At 40.8% G+C, this 20,390-nt stretch overlaps 1 protein-coding gene across 10 annotated transcripts in view; it reads right to left on the reverse strand.

The window, feature by feature from the left end:
- The window catches only part of FBXO43 (F-box protein 43), a 25,073-nt gene extending 11,553 nt beyond the window's left edge, over nucleotides 1-13,520 (reverse strand). For 4 of the 10 annotated variants that reach the window (XM_081503410.1, XM_081503406.1, XM_081503411.1 and 1 more), the window contains exons 1-4: nucleotides 13,305-13,520; nucleotides 9,059-10,541; nucleotides 6,709-6,811; nucleotides 2,103-2,306 (exon numbers count right to left, since the gene is read on the reverse strand). In XM_081503410.1, the coding sequence (XP_081359536.1) occupies nucleotides 2,103-2,306; nucleotides 6,709-6,811; nucleotides 9,059-10,524 (1,773 nt within the window). In that variant the 5' untranslated portion in view covers nucleotides 10,525-10,541; nucleotides 13,305-13,520. Of the gene's footprint in view, nucleotides 1-1,296; nucleotides 1,999-2,102; nucleotides 2,307-3,906; nucleotides 4,209-6,708; nucleotides 6,812-9,058; nucleotides 10,542-12,644 lie in introns of those variants that run through there. The other 6 variants (XM_081503407.1, XM_081503405.1, XM_081503409.1 and 3 more) reach the window with 4 other exon arrangements.
- Between the last annotated feature and the right edge of the window lie 6,870 nt (nucleotides 13,521-20,390).

Raw genomic sequence — 20,390 nt, forward strand, 5'->3', positions numbered from 1 at the left:
GGTCTATCTAGTCAAAGCTTTGGTTTTTTCCAGTAGTCATGTATGGATGTGAGAGTTGGACTGTAAAGAAAGCTGAGCGCCTTAGAATTGATACTTTTGAACTGTGGTGTTGGAGAAGACTCTTGAGAGTCCCTTGGACTGCAAGGAGATGAAACCAGTCCATCCTAGAGGAAATCAGTCCTGAATATTCATTGGAAGGACTGATGCTGAAGCTGAAACTCCAGTACTTTGGCCACCTGTTGCAATGAACTGACTCATTTGGAAAGACCCTGATGCTGGGAAAGATTGAAGGCAGGGAGAGAAGGGGATGACAGAGGATGAGATGGTTGGATGGCATCACCAACTCAATGGACATGAATTTGAGTAAACTCTGGGAGTTGGTGATGGACAGGGAGGCCAGGCATGCTGCAGTCCATGAGGTCACAAAGAGTTGGACATGACTGAGTGACTGAACTGAACTGAACTGTTCCTTCCATTACACCCTAACTAGTTATAAGAAAAATCAGCTAAGAGAATGAGTAGGCCAAAAAAAATTATTGATTACATAGTTTAAGGCAATTTAAGAAATCATTTATTATTAAGAAATTACTCTTATTATTACTATTTATTAAGAGACTATTTTTAAAGCAATTTAAGAAATTTAAGAAATCTGACTGTGGCTCAGATCATGAACTCCTTATTGCAAAATTCAGACTTAAATTGAAGAAAGTAGGGGAAACCACTAGACCATTCAGGTATGACCTAAATCAAATCCTTTATGATTATACAGTGGAAGTGACAAATAGATTCAAGGGATTAGATCTGACAGACAGAGTGCCTAAAGAACTATGGACGGAGGTTCATAACATTGTACAGGAGGCGGTGATCAAAACCATCCACAAGAAGAAGTGCATGGTAAAATCTACTTTTTCACCACCAGAGTGAAATAAAATATTATATTCTAATGGACTGAGTAACCACAAAATGACAAATGTGACATACTGAGAGGGAAGTGTGATTGCAGAACATAGAGCAATAACAAAGTGCCTCTGGATGGATTAGAGGTAGGATCCCAGATTCCTACACTGCACTACTGACAATTTCACACGTAACAAGGTAAAAGAAACTTGTGTGTGACTTATGGGGATTTATTAACTCACTAAGATTCTCATTGGAATAACCACATATATCTTATAATTTATTTTTTACATCTTCTTAGTTATCAATATTAAGTAAATTTTATTTAACCAGAAGTCTGCCCAAATATGACACTAAATTAAGAGAAAGATTGAGATTATAGAGTAAATTCAACAGAACTTCTGAAAACATTTTATTTGTATTTCATTTTCAGTCAAATATTCAAAGATTTTGAAATCTATAAGGCCATCTGTCTCAAGTTCAAAAATTTTAATATTATCTGGAAAACTATTTTTGAAAAGTGATTACTGAAGAACATTTCAACACATAGTGATGAAATGCACAGCTTTTAAATTTTACATGAAACAGTTAAGTACATATAACACTGAAAATTCTTTATTTAAAAACACTGTTATTAAAATGAATAAAAACGACATAGTAAAATTCGATTTTTTCCAGAACTCACTCCTTCAAAGAAAACATACAATGACATGGATCATAATATATACAAAACAGGAAATTAATCATCATCTGTCATTGATGGGGAGATTTGCATGCTTTCAAAATACTCATAATTTTAAGTCACACGAAATGTTGCTCAGAGGGAATGCTTCTTTTATATTTAAAGTCTCTTTAGAGGCGTTTTAAATTCCGCTTACTTTGGGCACTTCCTGGAAGAACATCTTTTCTATTTCTTGGCTTTGCTGCTCCTCTACTACATTCTTCAGACCCATGATAAGCACACAAACATAGCACACAAAAGTCAAAGCCACAGGCTGTGCGGCTACATAGCCCCCTTTTCTTATAAGGCTGGTACTTAGCAGGGGACTGGCACCTTGGGCAAGGTTTTAACGCTTCATCAATAAAAAGTGTTTTGGCAACCTGCAGTAAAAGCACACACACTAAATCTTCCATTTTCGCATAGAGGACAGCTTTATTTCAAACTCTGTAAATATTTACTTCTAATAACTTATGATAATACTCACCTTGACATATTCTTCCTGTTTACTACTTAAGTGAGTAACAGAAGAGCTTGCTATAGGTGTCAAAACTTCTCCCCAAGGAGAAAATGTTGAAGCTTGTTCTTTCTGAAAACCTGGTGTCCTAGCCTGTGCTTGCACAGACCTTAAAGCTGATCGATTTAACAGATGGAGCCGAGTGGCGGCATCCTCAACATTTAATATAGCCCCCTGTGGTAAAAGACAAGAGGGGTCAACACTGTCATATCAAAAGTTCCAGGACAGCTTTCAGATGCACATGTAACATGTTTGGAAGTGGTTTCTGCACCACTAGAATTTTCTCCCTCAACCATTCCTTTTTAGAGGGAAAAAAAAAATTCTCTTATCTAGCATTTAAAAGTCAAAGAAAAATACAAAGTTGAAACAATAAATGTTAGCTTTAAGTTTGCATCATTGGTTATTTTTCTGTTTAACGCATGAGTTTGCAAACTTTTCCTGGAAAGGACCAGATAGTTGCAAGTTAGTCAACTGTCATTTTAGCAAACACAGCTACAGAGATATGTAAATGAAGGAGCAGGGCTGTTCCAATAAAACTTATTATAAAAACACAGGTGATGGACAAGATTTGGCCCACAGATCAGTTTATCAAGTCCCCTTTTAAGCCAAGGTGTAAGAGGAGGTAAATTTTTTCAAAATCTGCTATGGGACATCATGGAATTCTGTGAAGATTTCTTACTTCAGCCACATATCAGAAAATTAATGGGCCCGGTTAGACCATGAAACCCAATTTGTTTGGCTGGCTTTTACAAATACCAAATAGTTGCAAAACTTGATTCATTTTTACACTTGAGTTTAAACAGCTTTGATATTTTAAAAGGAGAAAAAAATGTCTCTTATTTGAACTGGATTTCCACATTACTCAAATAGTTAGCCAAGAAATATTTTCAGTGAATAATCCTTATAGCCTTCCATTTTGTTAAGGTTAGAAATGAGGAAAAACATTGTAGGTTTTTTTTTAAAACCTTAATTATTAAAATAAAATGTACTATAGGTGAATTTCCTGAGTGTCCAACTATAATTGTGTTTTCTCTCCCTTGACAGTCTCCCTTTGCCAGAATTGTTTCCTAAAGGGGGAAGAGGTAAAACATGAGAAATGATAGTAGGATAAGTATAGGAATGAAGCTAGCTGGCAATGAAAAATTATGCAATTGACAGCTTAACAACATAGGCATATGTGTAATGGATGAATACTGGTTTTTAGAAATTAGAATGAATACAGTTGAACTTACTCAAGGATTCGATACATCTCCTTATGTTACATCTTATAAATCATTTGCCACCTAGGCTAGAAGCATATGACACAAGAGTACACTAAAAGAAAACACACCCATTGGATTTCCATGCAGTTGGCAAACACAGTGATGATGCATACACCAAAAAGTGAATAGAGATATATTGTTAAAACAAATTTCAGCCATAGAAGAACATTCATTCATTTAACAAAGATTTCATCTAACAGGGGCCAAGTGAATAAAATAGTCTAGCCCCTATCCTCCCAGAGCTTAAAATGTGGGCTATATCTCTGAACAGTGTAAGGTCTAGTAGTCAACAAAGGCAAATATTCATGAGTATCAACATTTTTCAAAATATAGGCACCATCACCATACCAGAAAATATTTAAATGTGAGAGGGGAGTCTCTTGTTCATTTCCATGATTCTAAGTAAACAGTAAAGACTACAGTAAATTAAGAAATTTGATGGAAATAGTGTAATATTCCAATTTTATGGTCATTCTCACTGCTGCAAGGCAAACAGATAAAATGAGATCCTATTACACATAACTAGTGTGCCTTTTATTTTTCACACGTAAGGATCTTTCAGTGACACTACACACATGTAAGGAAAACCATCAAACAACTTTGTTTTATAGTTTTTCTGTTTTGGTTAACGATATACATTAGGATAGTGCAGGTAGAAAGCAGCCAGTCCATTCGGGAAAAGGAGGGCAAAGGGCATCTGGAATGATGTCTCTGAAGAAAAGGAGGAACAGGTAGAATACCTGATTTATTCACTTACACAGAGGAGAGTTCCAGTTCTGGCGGATGGTGAGTCAGGCATCTGTATAGAGAAACACTAAAAAGGAAGAGCAAGAGAGAGAGAAGGAGAAAAAGAGAAAGGGAAAGAGAGGAAAAAGAAAGAAACTGGGCAATTATTAACTGTGAGGGGGAAAGTTATATAAGAAAAAAGGTGTAATAGATATAACCATACTCTACTATATGTTACGGCTGTCAAAAAGTCATAATAATCTCAATGCAATCTTAATAATGTCAGCACCTAATCCTGATTCACTAATGATGGTGTAATTACATTCATAAACTAGGAGAAAAGACTTCAGAGGAAGAGCTGGGTAGACAGGTAGTAGTACGAGGTTAGAGAACTAACCTAGTTCCTCTACAGAAAAAACTAAACAAGCAATAGCAGTGAAGACAGGCCATTCAGAAACATGCAGGTGAGTGTCAAAAGGGAAAAGAACAACTAGAGAGTAGGAAGGGCAGGAAAACACGTGTTTTGTTATAAGCTTCAAAGTCCAACTGATGTTTTAAACCATGTACTTGTTTTTACTTTTTAAAAAATTTTAAGCAAATCAAAATAAGGGGAAAAACTCAAGTAAGGGAAAAAATAAGAGTTCTTTAGGAAACCAAGTTTAAAAAAAAAAAAAGCGATAGCTAGGATATAAGGTAGAATACGTTAGAGTTACCCAAAGGCTTGCCAATACAACCACATGTTTCTTTTACATAGGATGTAAGGAATGCATGGAGCTAAAAGCTTAATATGAATAGGTACTTGCTTAAAAACTTGTTTTTTGGTCTGTCCTTAGCAGTAGGGTGCCACTCTAAAAAAATATGTTAAGAAGGCAATTAATATCCTTAATATAAGCTCCCAGGGCCAACAGCTGCAGCAGTAAGTAGCTTGTGAAGGATTATCATAGGTGAGAAGATAAAACTTGTCTTCAAATAAAATAGAAAGTCAATACTTTACTTAATAGCAGTCCCTAATATTTCCTTGGAATGAGAAAACCCTCAATCTGTATCTGGGTGTTCATATTTGTATATACTATGATTCATTTCCCTGGAGGCTCAGATGGTAAAGAATCGGCCTGCAATGCAGGAGACCTGGGTTCAATCCCTGGGTTCAGAAGATCCCCTGGAGGAGGGCATGGCAACCCACTCCAGTATTCTTGCCTGGAGAATCCCCATGGACAGAGGAGCCTGGTGGGCTACAGTCTGTGGGGTCGCAAAGAGTCGGACATGACTGAGCAACTAAGTACAACACAACATGCTTCATTTCAATTATATTTAGCCAAATTATAAGTTTACTTGTGTTATTACATACTTTTTACTAGAATAAGAATAAGGAAGTTAATTCTGAGTTTCTCTTGGTATTTATGCCTAAGTAAGGTCTAAAAGTTGAATATATAGTAAATATGGGTACTAGAGTCATCAGATATTTATTACACAAAATAGTGTCCCCATGAAGAATTAATCGGCTTCTATAAAAATTTTTCTTGTAACTTCAGGGCTGGACCTCAGATCTTTAAGAAAGTGCGCGTTCATAATGTTTTGCAAGTACTAAGCTGCCATGCTCACTCACCCCCAGGCCTTCACGTATGCTATTCCCTCTGCTGAAACAACTTTCCTGTCTAACTCATTCTTCAAGTCTCAGCTGAGATGCATTTTTTCCTTCTCTTGATCCCCAAGTGTCAAACACTTCTTTTAAATGTCCTAATAGAGCTAACTCTGAGCTTCCTCTAACACACCTGTATTGTAATCACCTGTTTATATCAGGTGTATGAGCGCCAAGAGAGCAGGGATCATGTCAAAAATGTTCACCACTGTAATCTGAGCAACGGGCATATAGTATCTACTCAAGATTATACTTGAGTAGAGTATACTCCAAGTATATACTACATCAAGACTGGATGATTTAGTCACTAAGTCATGTTCGACTCTTGCAACTCCATAGACTGGAACCCTCCAGGCTCCTCTGTCCATGGGATTTCCCAGGCAAGGATACTCAAGTGGGTTGCCATTTCCATCTCCAGGGGATCTTCCCAACCCAGGTGTCAAATCAATGTCTCCTGCCTTGGCAGGTGGTCTTCTGCATTGCAAGCAGATTCTTTACGGCTGAGCCACAAGGGAAGCACATAAAAGACTGAACAGATAATGCTATAACAATATCTAATTATAAATAGGATCTGGCATATCCTATTAAAATGGTATCAAATACTGATAATAGCATAGCAAGATGTTCTTCATGTCAGTTAGTCCACTCCGTTTATGGACTTGGTAGAGATGGAGTTTGGGGGTGGGGGGGAATGAGTTCATGAAGGTGGGAGTTCCCTGGCGGCCTAGTAGCTAGGATTCTGGGCTTTCACTGCCATTCGGCCCCTGGTGGGGGAACTGAGATTCTGCAAGAGGGTGGTGTGGCCAAAGGAATAAAAAAGAACTTACGAGTGAATGTTGATAAAGAGAAAGATTAAAGAATAGCAGGAAAACCAAATTAGGTTGTCCAGACATATGTGATTATCAGATATTAATACAAATATGTTTTAGAATAGCATTATATACATTACCTCAGAATCTGTTTTCAGTTGTGTGATATGTAATTTCCTCCTCCGATTTGCTTTTTTATCTTGAACAATAATTTCGCGCCAATTTCTGCTCACTTTCCAAACACTGTAACAAAAAGATCAGTCCTTATATTGCATATATGCCACAGAATTAGCATTTTTTACACATGGCAATAAGAGAAACTTGTTTTTAAAGATTTTGGATAGTTAATTTAAAGCTAAAATTTCACATTAAAAATATGACTTGATTTGCATAGCTGTGAAAGAAGACATATTAAAATATGTCAGCATCATATTGATAGGTTACTATCTTATAAATGGTTAAGGAAATAAAGCAAAGTTTCATATAAACCCAAATGAGTCCACTGGGAGACTGATGAAGAGGATTTAACTTATATGTAACATTAATATTTAAAACTTGGAACATGACATGCCACAAATGATTATCAGCTATAGTGCAAGAGATTATATAAATTTCTCCTATTATTGTATTTAACAAATAACTGTCATTTTGAGTAAATAAACACAAAAACAATCAATCCTGGATTGGAACTGCTAAATGCCAGATACAGTTGACCCCTGAACAACATCAGTATTCTTGCATGGAAAATCCCATGGACAGAGGAGAGTGGTGGGCTACAGTCCACTGGGTTGCAAAGAGTCAGACACGACTGAGGGACTAAGCACACACCTGAACAACATGGGTTTGAACTCTGTGGGTCCACTTACATGTGGATTTTTTTCCACGGTAAATACTACACAGTCCCTGGTCGATTGAATCCAGGGATGCCGAAACATGGATACAGAGGAAACTCAGATGTGGAGAGCTGACTATAAATTATACAAAGATTTTAGGCTGCACACCAGAGGGTCAGTGCCCCTATTTTCTGGTTGCCCAAGGGTCAGCTATAATAAATATTATGAGCAGCACTACAAAGTTCCTAGTTTGTAAACCAAAGTTTATGCAAACAAAGCAGCTAAAGAAAAAAACATAATTTATGTCCAGTGAGTGCTTATTTATCACTAAAAGTGAATGAGGTTAGGAGAAGGTTATGGAGGGCCCCAGGTTACACCTGAGTTGTCAACACTACTATCCTTCCAGCCACTTCAGTTGCCATTGCCTCTCTCTAAGTTGACACAGGCGCCTTGTATCAGATTGAGAGGAATCGGCAGAAAGTCACTCATTAATGGAGAAGAAATGAGCCATCAATACATAGTTGGGTGTTTGCCTCAGCTATTTCAACTGAGTCCAGTCTCTCACATTTCCAAGAATAAGCACTGCCAAGTTAAACATGCACTCTGCGTGCAAATACTAGAAATCTTGAGAGATGAGCAGGGAAGGCAATTATTGCAATGTGTACTTTCACTTACATCATGATATGCTCGAATATCATTTGTCCCACAAGTGAGCACCTAAAAGGGTCACCCAAGTTTTAACTGGTCTGTACCCAAATACTCCATCATGTAAAAACAAAATCCCTATCATAGCCATATCCCTAATTTTTTAAACAAATAATTTATCTCATTTGAACATAAGGCATAGACATACAGGTCATTAATCTTTCTTATTATTCTACTTGGGTTATACCAAAGACATTCCTGATCAAGGCTCTTCTGAAAGGACTGAAACCTTAACAAGAGTTTGTGGGGAAATATGGGCTTAGAAATCAGCAGGTTCAGTTACAAACCTGCATCCATTCCTATCTCCTTGAATGACTGTTGGCAGGTTGCTTAACTTCTCTAGAGCTGTTTTTTCATCTGCAAATACGAGATAGGACTAGATATTTCAGAAAACTTCCAGCTATGAAATTCTGCAATTCTGTACAATAGACTACACTTAATCTATGGGGGAAAGGTGAAGAAGGGCTTCAATATAAGTAGGCCAGAAAAGAGTAAGGATTCAATGAATCAAACTCTTGACATATACCTATGGAAAAAGAGACTAACTCTCTTGCTTGTCCTGCCTCAACCATGACCTTGCAGAAATCCTGTTCCACGTGACTTCTCTCCTTCCTGGTCCTGGCATACCGATGGGGCTTGTCTTCTGATAGTCCTGCACTTTGCAGAATTGCCAGTATAAGCAAAGTCTCAATTTAGTCTTGTAACTCTAGTTCCTACCCTCAATACTTCTATATATGTGACTCAGTTTCTGTTCACTTATAAAGCAGCATTCAAGATACTGAAGTTTCTGACACTGAAGAATTTCACTAAACCAGCTTTGATAAAATAAAAAGTAACCAAGACAGAGATAATAAAACAAAATTTTAAAAAGCTACTCAACAGAAAAGTTTTCCACCTTAAAAAAAAAAAAGTGATAAAAAAGGCAGTTTTATTTCAGAAAAAAAAATCTTACCTCCATAGGCTTTCTGCAGTCAAGGAATCTAAAACCATAGCAAGAACATGCTTTAGATTTCTGTATTTTAATTCTGTTAAGATGTCCAGTTTTTCTATACCCATTTTCTTGCCAATCAGTCCTGCAAGTACACGCTGTAGTACAGCTATTTTCCCTCCATCCCTTTCTTCTAACAATTCAGGTGCACCGTTTTGCTGGAATCTTTTCCTTTTGCTTTTCATAAAAAGCTCATGCACTAATTGCAAGGCTGGAGTCTTTGATAAATTCTTAAAGCTTAAATCCTCACACTTAACGTCACTGCTCAGCTGGCTCTCTGAAACGTCTGAAGCGGTTGCTGGTGTTGATTCAGAGCTAGATAGGTAGGTCTGGTTTTCTTCTTCTGTCTCAGATTGTGAGCCTTGCTCCCGAAGGGTGGACAGTCTTCTCAATCTTCCAAGATGCCTAGACTTTTTTATGGTGTCCCTGACTTTGAGAGTTCCCTTATGTTTCTGAAGTAGTTCTTGGAAAGAGCCCTCTTGCTCAGATAGGGAATCTTCTGATTTATCCAAGCAAAGTGAGTTGAAACCGCTGTCTTCAGGGGTTGAAATATTGCGTCTCACTCCAGCTGAAGGAGAAAATCTTCGGCTTGCATTAAATTTAACACTTGGTACAAGATTACTGATTGGAGTTACAAATATGTCCTCATCTGTTCTACAGCTTGTTCCACCAACAGAAGACCCCAGAAGTTCGGGATATGTATTCTCACTATTAATACATAGACTGCTGTCACTAAAGTCATGTGTGATAGAGTCTTTAAAATTACTGCCCTGAATCGGAGATATACATTCAACTTCAAATGGGCCACAGTCAGCTTTGGAATCATCCACTGTGGAAGTCTTCTGTTGAGAAAAATTAAATCTCAATTTTTGACTGCTGGAAGTTACTTCTTCTGTTCTCAAAGTGCTAGTAACTGAAGAACTAAAATTATCTTGCCTTGGAAAACCTGAAGCACTGCTTGGAATAATTTTTTCTAAATTGGGGACTTGGCTTGTACCACTTTCAAGGGAACTGTTTTGTGATTCAAAGTCCCTGTCTAGAAGAGAGAAAGATATGGCCAATCTTCTGCGCAGCAAATGTTTTTTTCCACTGACTTTAGGAGTTTCACAAAGTTCTGGGGTTTTATCATTTTCCTTCCTGAGGAAGACAAATCTCTTTCTTTGAGTGGGAGACTCTAAACTATGGGTTAAGGCCAAACTTGAAGTTTCAGGATGTTCGTGGATCAATGTTGAGCCTCTTTCTTTCTTTCCAAATAATTCTTTATCTGTATTATCAAAGCTGCACGATTTTAACAGCTCACTGTAGCCACTATCTTGAAAAGAAGATGTGGAACAAAGGTCTCCAAAGCTGGAGGACTTGACCCTGACATTAGGAGAGTCCACCTCGTTTTCTGCTCCAGTGCCGGCTTGACCTGAATGCCTTTCTGACATCTTCAAAATATCTGTTTCTACAAAGTGAAAACAAATTTTATTCTTCCTTTGAAATTAATAGCCTGGCAGCTAATACCAAAATACTTGTTATGAGCACAGATGATTATGGAAAATTGTATGGCAATAAAAAAAGTTACTTTAAAAAAACAAATCTCCTCTGCAATATACTCATGTGTATCTTACTTGTAAGACAGTGTTTCAACATCATGAAAACCAAAATTGCCAGGATATAAATATTCACAGATTACCTGACTAAGCATAGTCTAGGCACTGTGCATAGATATTTTCATTAACTACACTTGAGGGAAAGAAATATCTTGGCCTAACTTTTAGATGATTGTATTATCTTATAATTTTTACAGCACTAAAGTACATTGTTGTAGTTCTAACATTCTAGCTTATTTGTGCTGGCCTATATTTAGTCAGGTGGATATTTCCTTTCAGAGTTCTGCAATGTAAATAAAGATGCTTAAAAAAAAAACATGCTGATTTTGACCACTGGTCAAGTGAGTGCAGCCACTAGGATAAACTGCAATTCAGCAAAGCAACTCTAGAATAATGTTACTCATACTTGTAACATGGGCTTGTCTCAGAAACCCGGTCTTTCTGACCATTCACGAGGTCTGAATTCCGAGGCTTTCACCTTTGCAAAGGCTCTTTGGCTCACTGATAAATTAGTAACATATTCTTGAGCTAACCAAAATGAACCAAAGCCCCACAGGCCATCTCAAACCTGGCAGGTTATACTCATTTGTGTCTCATCTGGTAAATATCTTCAATTCGGGAACCCACCTTTTATAATGTTCTTAAATTGAAAATAAAGAATTTAAGTACATTACTTAGAGAAGAAATGTGATTCAGTATTGTATTTGTAAGGAAGGACACTAGGAAACATTTCACTCTTCTTTGAAGGAAATATTTGACTCTTTAACCTTTTCGACAGTATCACTGCATTCCTTCTTTTTAGAAACTTTAATTAAATCTTAAAGTATAAGAAAGTTATTTCTCCAGATTATTCAAAGGACACTAAGAAAACTGTGATTCTTTTAAAGTTTTCTCCAGACCAAATACATGATACTTCTCTATTAAAAAGATCCTGGGAAGATATATTGTTAGTTGAGTATAATAGGAAAGTTATCTATGCCTAAGTTCTATCAGTTAAACATGTTAAGTGAATAAGCTTTTTTAAAAAATTGCTATTCTAACCAAAAGACCAAATTGCTTCTTTGTGGTGATCATTATTACTGGGCAAAGTCAGTGTTTTTCAACTTTTAAAACCTATATTCTGTTTTGGTAAATCTCACACATGTTCTCTTCTGATTTAGATTCCCTCCGATTGTGGCAATCACTGATCTTTTCTGTACCTGCTTACCAGCCAAGATGATCAAATTTTGCTCTCTGTATTTCATACTTTAAAACAATTTTTTGTTTTCAAATTACACCTCCACAGACGAATGTTTCCTACTCTCTGAAAATCACTCTATTAAGTAATAGTTTTCACTCATGTCATTTGGTAAAGTTAGGTCTGAGCCTTTTTAAAAGTTTTAAAACTTTAAAAAATTTTTTAAATTAAAACAAATGTAACTATTCTTCTACTTCACCACTAGGTGCCTCACCATGCTCGAATTTGGGAACCTGAGAGGCAAATTGATGGAAACAAAAGCAGGGGTGCAAATATAATCCTCTCCCCGCTAAAAACCATAGACCACTTGCTTTAAACATACAAAAACTTCAGATTTTCCTTCTGTTCATCTACTCATTTCAAATTGCTTCCACCGTGCTTTCTCTGGTGTCATTTTTTTTTTCATCTTTCATCATTTTCAATCCAAGACACTGGTCTCAAAACGTGGTTTTTCAAATTTCAAAAGTATTTATGCAAAATCGTGGAATGCCGGTTGACTTGCTCAGTTTCACTGATTCAACAGTTCACTGGTGAAACAAACAAGCCTCTTCAATATTCATTTTTTTAAAACCAAACTCCGGATAAGAATTAAGAACACACATCTCTATAGTGCTCTTAAAAAAAAAAAAAAAAGCACTGGTTAACTCAATGAAGTACTTACAATAACAGGACAAATTAAAACCTAATTTCCTTCATTTGTTAAAGTGCAACATCTTACCATCAGTAAATCTTGAGTTCATAGACGCCAACGTTACGTAGGCTTCCAATAAAGGAAATTTCTCACTTTGCCTTTAAAATTCACGCCAAAGTAATACCACTTAAAGAGACATCTAATTTTGAACAATTAATGGAAACGTGCAGTAGCAGCACGATGCCGGCTAAGATTTGAAGGATGCCTCAAGTACGTGCTATCGGGATTATTTTCTAACGCTTTAAAGGACCTAAATCACTTTTAATTCCCCCCAGCTTTCCAGACAACAGTAATTGTCATATCTCTGTGTGCTCCAGCTAATCTCAGGACGGAGGAAAACGGCCCCAGTTCGGCCTCTCTGACCGCGCAGGGTCGGCTGCAGCGCGGTCGTCTCCTGCCCGAGGTGCCGTCGGCGGGTGGCTGGTTAACGGTCTCCCCGGGGGCGTCAACCAGGCCGCTCGTCCGTCCGCGGACCCTCCCCAGGCCGGGCTGCCTCCCTTCGAAGGCAAGGCAGGGCCGGCCCCAGGGCCCCAGGAAGCCGCCGACGGGCCGAGGACGGGAGGGCGTCGCCTGGACCCTGAGCCAGAGGAAGGCGAACGGCGTCGGGGCGCCTCTCTCGTCGCGGCCCCTGGGAAGCTGAGCGGGCGCGGGGCTGGGGACGCCCAGAGGCCGGCCGCCCTCACACACCTGGCGTCCCCGCTCCCGGCCGCCTGGGGGCCCCCGGGGCGGCCGCGCCCACCGCGCCGACCTGCCGGGCGGGGATCTGTGGGCGGCAGCCGCCCGAGCGCCGCCGAGGAGCCGCAGCCTCGTCCCCAGGGGTGCTCGGCTATGGCAACCTTCACGCCGGGTCCGCGTGGGGCCGCCGCCTTTTCCCTCCTTCCGTTTGAACTGCCCGCCCTGAGTAACCGCCCCGCCCCGCGCCGCCCCGCGCCGCGCCGCGCCGCCCCGCCCCTTCCTCCCGCCCGCCGCCGCCGCCCCGCGACCCCGCAGACCCCCGGCCCCGCCTCCGCTCCGGGGAGGCGGAGCAGACGAAGCTCTACTTTCCCGCCCTCCACGCCCCCACCCCACCGAGGCACCCGCGTGTGTGCTAAACAGCTTCAGTTGTGTCAGACTCACTGTGACCCCGCGGACTGTAACCCGCCAGGCTCCTCCGTCCATGGGATTCTCCAGACGAGAACACTGGAGTGGTTTGCTATTTCCTCTTCCAGGGGATCTTCCCGACCCAGGGATCGAACCCGCGTCTCCTAAGTCTCCTGCATTGGCAGGCGGGTTCTTTACCACTGAGTGAGTGAGTGGAAATCGCTCAGTCGTGTCCGACTCTTTGCAGCCCCATGGACTATGCTGCTGCTAAGTCGCTTCAGTCGTGTCCGACTCTGTGCGACCCCATAGACGGCAGCCCACCAGGCTCCGCCATCCCTGGGATTCTCTAGGCAAGAATACTGGAGTGGGTTGCCATTTCCTTCTCCAGTGCATGAAAGGGAAAAGTGAAAGTGAAGTCGCTCAGTCGTGTCCGACTCTCAGCGACCCATGGACTGTAGCCTACCAGGCTCCTCCGTCCATGGGATTTTCCAGGCAAGAGTACTGGAGTGGGGTACCATTGCCTTCTCCGCCATGGACTATACAGACCATGGAATTCTCCAGGCCAGAATACTGGAGGGGGTAGCCTTTCCCTTCTCCAGGGGATCTTCCCAACCCAGGGATCAAACCAACGTCTCCCGCATTGCAGGCGGATTCTTTACCAGCTGAGCCACAAGGGAAGCCCTCTTTACCACTAACGCCAACTGGAAAGCCCCTCTGAGGCACCTAAGGGCTTTCTAATTTGATAGGCTCTTTCTCACGTCCCCCATCTCCCGCCCCCTATCCCACCCACCCCCGTTTTAACTTCGGGCAACACTGTATAGAAAGGTTAACAGGTCCTAGGCGCCGTGCGTGCTAGGTTGCTTTAGTCGTGCCCGACTATTTGCGACCCTATGGACTGACTGTAGCCCGCCAGGCGCCTCTGTCCATGAAGATTCCCCACCCAGGGATCGAACTGCTATCTCATGTCTCCTGCACTGGCAGGCGGATTCTTTACTGCTAGCGCCGTCTGGGAAATCCAATAGGTCCTACTGTGGGATGCTATTAAAAATAATGTAGGAGAACGTTCACTTGAAGATGTTTCCGGCGATGAAATGAAGCGTGAAAAGCAGGTTACAAATCGAATGCCATCCTTTAGAAGTACAGCTATACACAGGATAAGGTCTGAAAGGTATGACTAACTTGGTTACAGCATCTGTAGACTAGATTATGCTTTTTTTTTTTTTTTAAGACATCTAAAAAGGAATAGTTTATGTGCCAGGCTCCATCCCCTGCTCTTGACAGTTTCTTCCTAATCTCTCTCTCTCTTTTTCTTTTTTTCTGTCTTCTTTTCCTCTGTTTATTCTCTAAATGGGGCGTCCTACACAACATTTTTCTTACTTTACCATTCTGTGCTTACATAATTCGGATTCAGAGATAAAAGCATTACTTTAAAGTCATTTACAGCCACTGCTACCACTCTCCTCCGACAGAACATTTCTCCATCTGGATGCCCCTTAGATATTCTAAATGCCCTATATCCAAAATCAGACTCACTAACAATTATTAAGCTCTGACTATGTGCCAATCTAGGGCTTCCCTCATAGCTCAGTTGGTAAAGAATCCATCTGCAATGCAGGAGACCCTAGTTTGATTCCTGGGTCAGGAAGATCCGACTGGAGAAGGGATAGGCTACCCACTCCAATATTCTTGGGGTTCCCTTGTGGCTCAGCTGGTAAAGAATCCGCCTGCAATGTGGGAGACCTGGGTTAGATCCCTGGGTTGGGAAGATCCCCTGGAGAAGGGAAAGGCTACCCACTCCAGTGTTCTGGCCTGGAGGATTTCATGGACTGTATAGTCCATGGGGTCACAAAGAGTCAGACACAGCTGAGCGACTTTCACATTCTTTCATTGTGCCAATTACTGGGCTAGGTACTGGGAAAACAAAGACAGGCTCAGTTACCGCTAGATGGTATAAGTGCCATAGTAGAGAAAGGGCAGTAACACAAAAAGAAAGAGACATCAACTAACACCATAGGAGAGGAGCAGGCACAGCTACCTATATAAAGACTGTGATATGCCTTTATGTATTTACCTTTTGGCTTCACCGCACAGCATGTGGGATCTTATTTCCAGAAGCAGAGATCAAACCCGTGCCCTTTGAAATGGAAGCACAGAGTCTTAACCACTGTGATGTATGAGGTGGAATTTGAAGGACGAGTGACATCTTTAAAGACATCAGGTGATTCTAAACTCAAAATGTGCAAGAGCAGGAGAATCGAAACAGTGGGGCACATTTCAGAAACTGTAAATAATTTGTTACAGCTGAAGACTGACTCCTTCAGGGAAAGGACAAAGAAACTTCATGACAAGGGGAAGCAGCCAAGCCATGGAGAGCTTTGCATGCATGTTAAGAGTCTGAAGTTTATCCTCTCGGCAATGCAGAGCATTTTAGAAGGACCACTGGGCTGGCAGGGTGGAGGACAGAAAGAAGAAAGGTGAGAGTGGCATAGGAAGCCTCTGTATTACTCTGGAACATAGTGGCGGTGGAGGAGAACCTAGACCTGATTCAGTCGGCAGAACCAGCTGCCTGGAGCAGGGGAATGAGGAGCAAAGAGTACAAGTTTGGGAGAAAATAAGATGAATTTAGTGCGAGGTTGTTAAGTTTCAGGTACCAGTAAGACTTACGGTAAGGAACTGGTAAATTACACATTTTCAAGATGGCACCTTCCTGAAGCCTCAGTCACACATTCAGGTAGAGGGAGTAGTGTCCTTTCTAGGTCCTCAGACAAGACTCTATTACGATCAAGTCTCTATTTTGCCACTCCCTGCCCAGCACTTGCTATCCTCCTCTGCTGAATTTTCTCCATATTATGTATCACCTTCTATAATAACATGTTATTGGAACTTCCCTGGGATGGTCCAGTGGTTAAGAATCTACCTGTCAATGCAGGGGACCCAGGTTTGATCCCTGGTCCGTGAAGATCCCAAATGCCGCAGGGCAACTAAGCTCATGCACCACAATCACTGAGCAACTACTGAAGGCTGTGCACCCTAGAGCCTGTGCTCCATGAGAGAAACCACAGCAGTGAGAAGCCCACACACTCCCAAAAAAGCGTAGCCCCACTTGCCACAACTAGGAAAAGCCTTTGCAAAGCAATGAAGACCCAGTGCAGTCAAAAATAAATCAATCAAATACCTTTTTGGTTACTTATTTTAAGGTCTGCTCCCCACTCCACTGTAATGTAAACAGGAAAGGGAATTTTTTCTATGGTTAAATAAAATCCACACAATCCCAAACATCATTTAAACATTGCCCTTTTCTCTTTCTCTAGTTAATTTTTCTTTAGATATTTTGTTCCAAAGAGTAAAAGAGTACACCATAACTCCTTTCTATACTCAAAGAATATTTTTAATACCACTCCTCATCCAAAAAAAAAAAAAAAGGCGGGGGGCAAAAGACACCTGGTTCCATGTTAGCTTGCCGTAGCTTTACTCAAATAGCCCAAATTTAAGCCACTGAGCTATATTTTCCTAATATTTACCCATCATAGTCTTTGGTCTTTTCCCTTCCCTTTCTGGATTGAGTGTAATCTCATTACTGACCTCAGAACTCTAAAACCCAAATGTTTTCCAATGACCTAATGCTTCTTTTGGGGACTGTCCAGGAATACATATTGAAAGGTTTTCCATCACCATGATATTCAAGCTATGCAGTATACTTAATATGATCAAGGAAAAGGAAAACAGATATTCAGGGGAGAAAAAATAGCAACATGCATCTCCATAACCGCACTATAAGGATTTAAAAGCACTAGTATTCAAGATCACAAGACAAGTATGTTCATTAGGAAAGGGCAATGCAGTGATGTCTGGCACACAGTAAAGCCTCAAGAAAAGTTAGCTGTAACAGCATCTACTGACCGTGTTTCAGAATGATCCTAAAATTACTGATTCTTACAGATAGGAAAGAAAATGCTGGGCTAGGAACTAGCCTTGACACGAATTATTTATCCTCCCCCGCGTAGGGTCCCAGGAATCATTTCTATTCTGCATGTGTTGATCCATTTTTGAGGGTCCATTATCTTAATACCTCAAGCTGCAGAATCAGAATCCAAGACAGTTTGCAATGACTAAAGTTACACTTTTCCAGGCGGTTCAGTTATTAAGAATTGGTGCTCCTACTGCAGCAGACACATTTTTGATCCCTGGTTAGAGAACTAAGACCCTACACGCTTGTGATGTGGGCCATGCCTCTCAAAAAACAATTTTTATTTTAAAAAAAGGAATGAAGGTATGCTTTCTGGATCACTCCATAACCTTTCTCTTATGATGACAACAGTTTTATCTAATATTTCTTCAGTCAGTTCAGTCGATCAGTCATGTCTGACTCGTTGCTACCCCATGGACTCCAGCATGCCAGGCTTCCCTGTCCATCACCAACTCCTGGAGCTTGCTCAAACTCATGTCCATCGAGTTGGTGACACCATCCAACCATCTCACCCTCTGTCGTCCCCTTCTCCCACCTTCAATCTTTCCCAACATCAGGGTCTTTTCAAATGAGTCAATTCTTTGCATCAGGTGGCCAAAGTATTGGAGTTTCAGCTTCAGCATCAGTCTTTTCAGTGAATATTCAGGACTTTAGGATGGACTGGTTGGATCTCCTTGAAGTCCAAGGGACTCTCAAGAATCTTCTCCAACACCACAGTTCTAAAGCATCAATTCTTCAGCGCTCTATTGAGTTACCTCTTTCCTTTGGCTAAGAGGAGAGGTACTTTGTAAGACAGCTGCTGATAAAAAATATTCATGTTCTATCTTAGCCTGTCTGTGGAGGAGGAAACTGTATAGTTTCATCTTGCTTATTTAACTTATATGCAGAGTACATCATGTGAAATGCTGAAGCACAACGTGGAATCAACATTGCAGGGAGAAATATCAATAACCCCAGATATGCAGATGACACCACCCTTATGGCAGAAAGCAAAGAGGAACTAAAGGGTCTCTTGATGAAAGTGAAAGAGGAGAGTGAAAAAACTGACTTAAAACTCAACATTCAAGAAACTAAGATCATGGCATCTGGTCCCGTCACTTCACAGCAAATAGATGGGGAAACAATGGAAAGAGTGACAAACTTTTATTTCTTGGGTCGAAAATCACCGCAGATGGTGAATGCAGCCATGAAATTAAAAGACACTTGCTCCTTGGAAGAAAAGTTGTGACTAACTTAGACAGTGTATTAATAAGCAGAGACACTACTTTGCCAACAAAAGTCTGTCTAGTCAAAGCTATGGTTTTTCCAGCAGTCATGTATGGATGTGAGAGTTGGACTGTAAAGAAAGCTGAGCACTGAAGAATTGATGCTTTTGAACTGTGATGTTGGAAAAAGCTCTTGAGAATCTCTTGGACTGCAAGGAGATCAAACCAGGCAATCCTAAAGGAAATTAGTACAGAATATTCATTGGAGGACTGATACCCTGATGCTGGGAAACATTGAAGGCAGGAAGAGAAGGGGACGACAGAGGATGAGGTTGGATGGCATCACCAACTCAATAGATATGAGTTTGAGCAAGCTCCAGGAGTTGGTGAAGGACAGGGAAGCCTGGAATGCTGCAGTTCATGGGGTCGCAAAGAGTTGGACATGACTGAGCGACTGAACTGAACAATGAAGAAGCAGGATACTCCACTGTGTTTCCTGGATATTTAAAAATTGGCCTCTAGGAAAACCCGGAAAGTCAAGTCCCAAGTTCGTCTGTGGAGGAGCAACCAATTAACTCCTTCTGGAAATGAAAGGTCAGGCTCAATGTTCCCAGGTTGCTGGATGGGAAAGAGAAAAGCAATAGAGCCAGCTTAATAAGAAACCAATAGAGGCTTCCCTCATAGCTCAGTTGGTAAAGAATCCACCTGCAATGCAGGAGACCCTGGTTCAATTCCTGGGTCAGAAAGATCTGCTGGAGAAGGGATAGGGTACCCATTCCAGTATTCTTGGGCTTCCCTTGTGGCTCAGCTGGTAAAGAGTCTGCTTGCAAAATGGGAGACCTGGGTTCAGCTGGTAAAGAATCCACCTGCAATGTGGAAGACTTGGGTTCAATCCCTGGGTTGGGAAGATCATCTGGAGAAGGGAAGGTCTACCCACTACAGTATTCTGGCCTGGAGAATTCCATGGACTGTATAGTCCATGGGGTCGCAGAGTCGGACACAACTGAGCGACTTTCACTTTCAACAAGAAACCAAAGTAGTAGATGTTGGGGAGAAAGAAACCTGCTTCTCATATTAACTACAATAGTTATTAACAACTGGTTATTTTCTAAATTTTAATAACTTCATTTTCTTCTTCCCCTGATATAAATACTTGCTGTTGAGAGTGCTAATTCTTAGGTAGGTTGATTCGGGAGGAGGAGGAAGTGAAGGAGGGGGAGGAGGGGGGGAAGGAGGAGAAGGAAGAGAAAGGGGTCTGGGGCTCTCAAGGATGAGAGAAGAACAAACGTTTCTTTCCTACATTCCTTCAACATAGTCACATAAAATGTTTTTTTCTTTAAGCCCAGAGCTAATAATTACACAACAAACAACTCATCTTGCTCAGGGATATGTTTTTCCTTAAACTCTTTACCAATGATTATATAACAACAATGTATTCTGTTGGAGGACATGTTTCTCCTTAAGGACCTTCTGACTAATCCTTTCACCTTAAAATGTATGTTGTGGGAGTGGGTCTGGTAA

Source organism: Giraffa tippelskirchi, chromosome 6 (genome assembly GCF_054371585.1).
Source record: "Giraffa tippelskirchi isolate mGirTip1 chromosome 6, T2T-mGirTip1v1.2.pri, whole genome shotgun sequence".
Classification (NCBI taxonomy): Eukaryota; Metazoa; Chordata; class Mammalia; order Artiodactyla; family Giraffidae; genus Giraffa; species Giraffa tippelskirchi.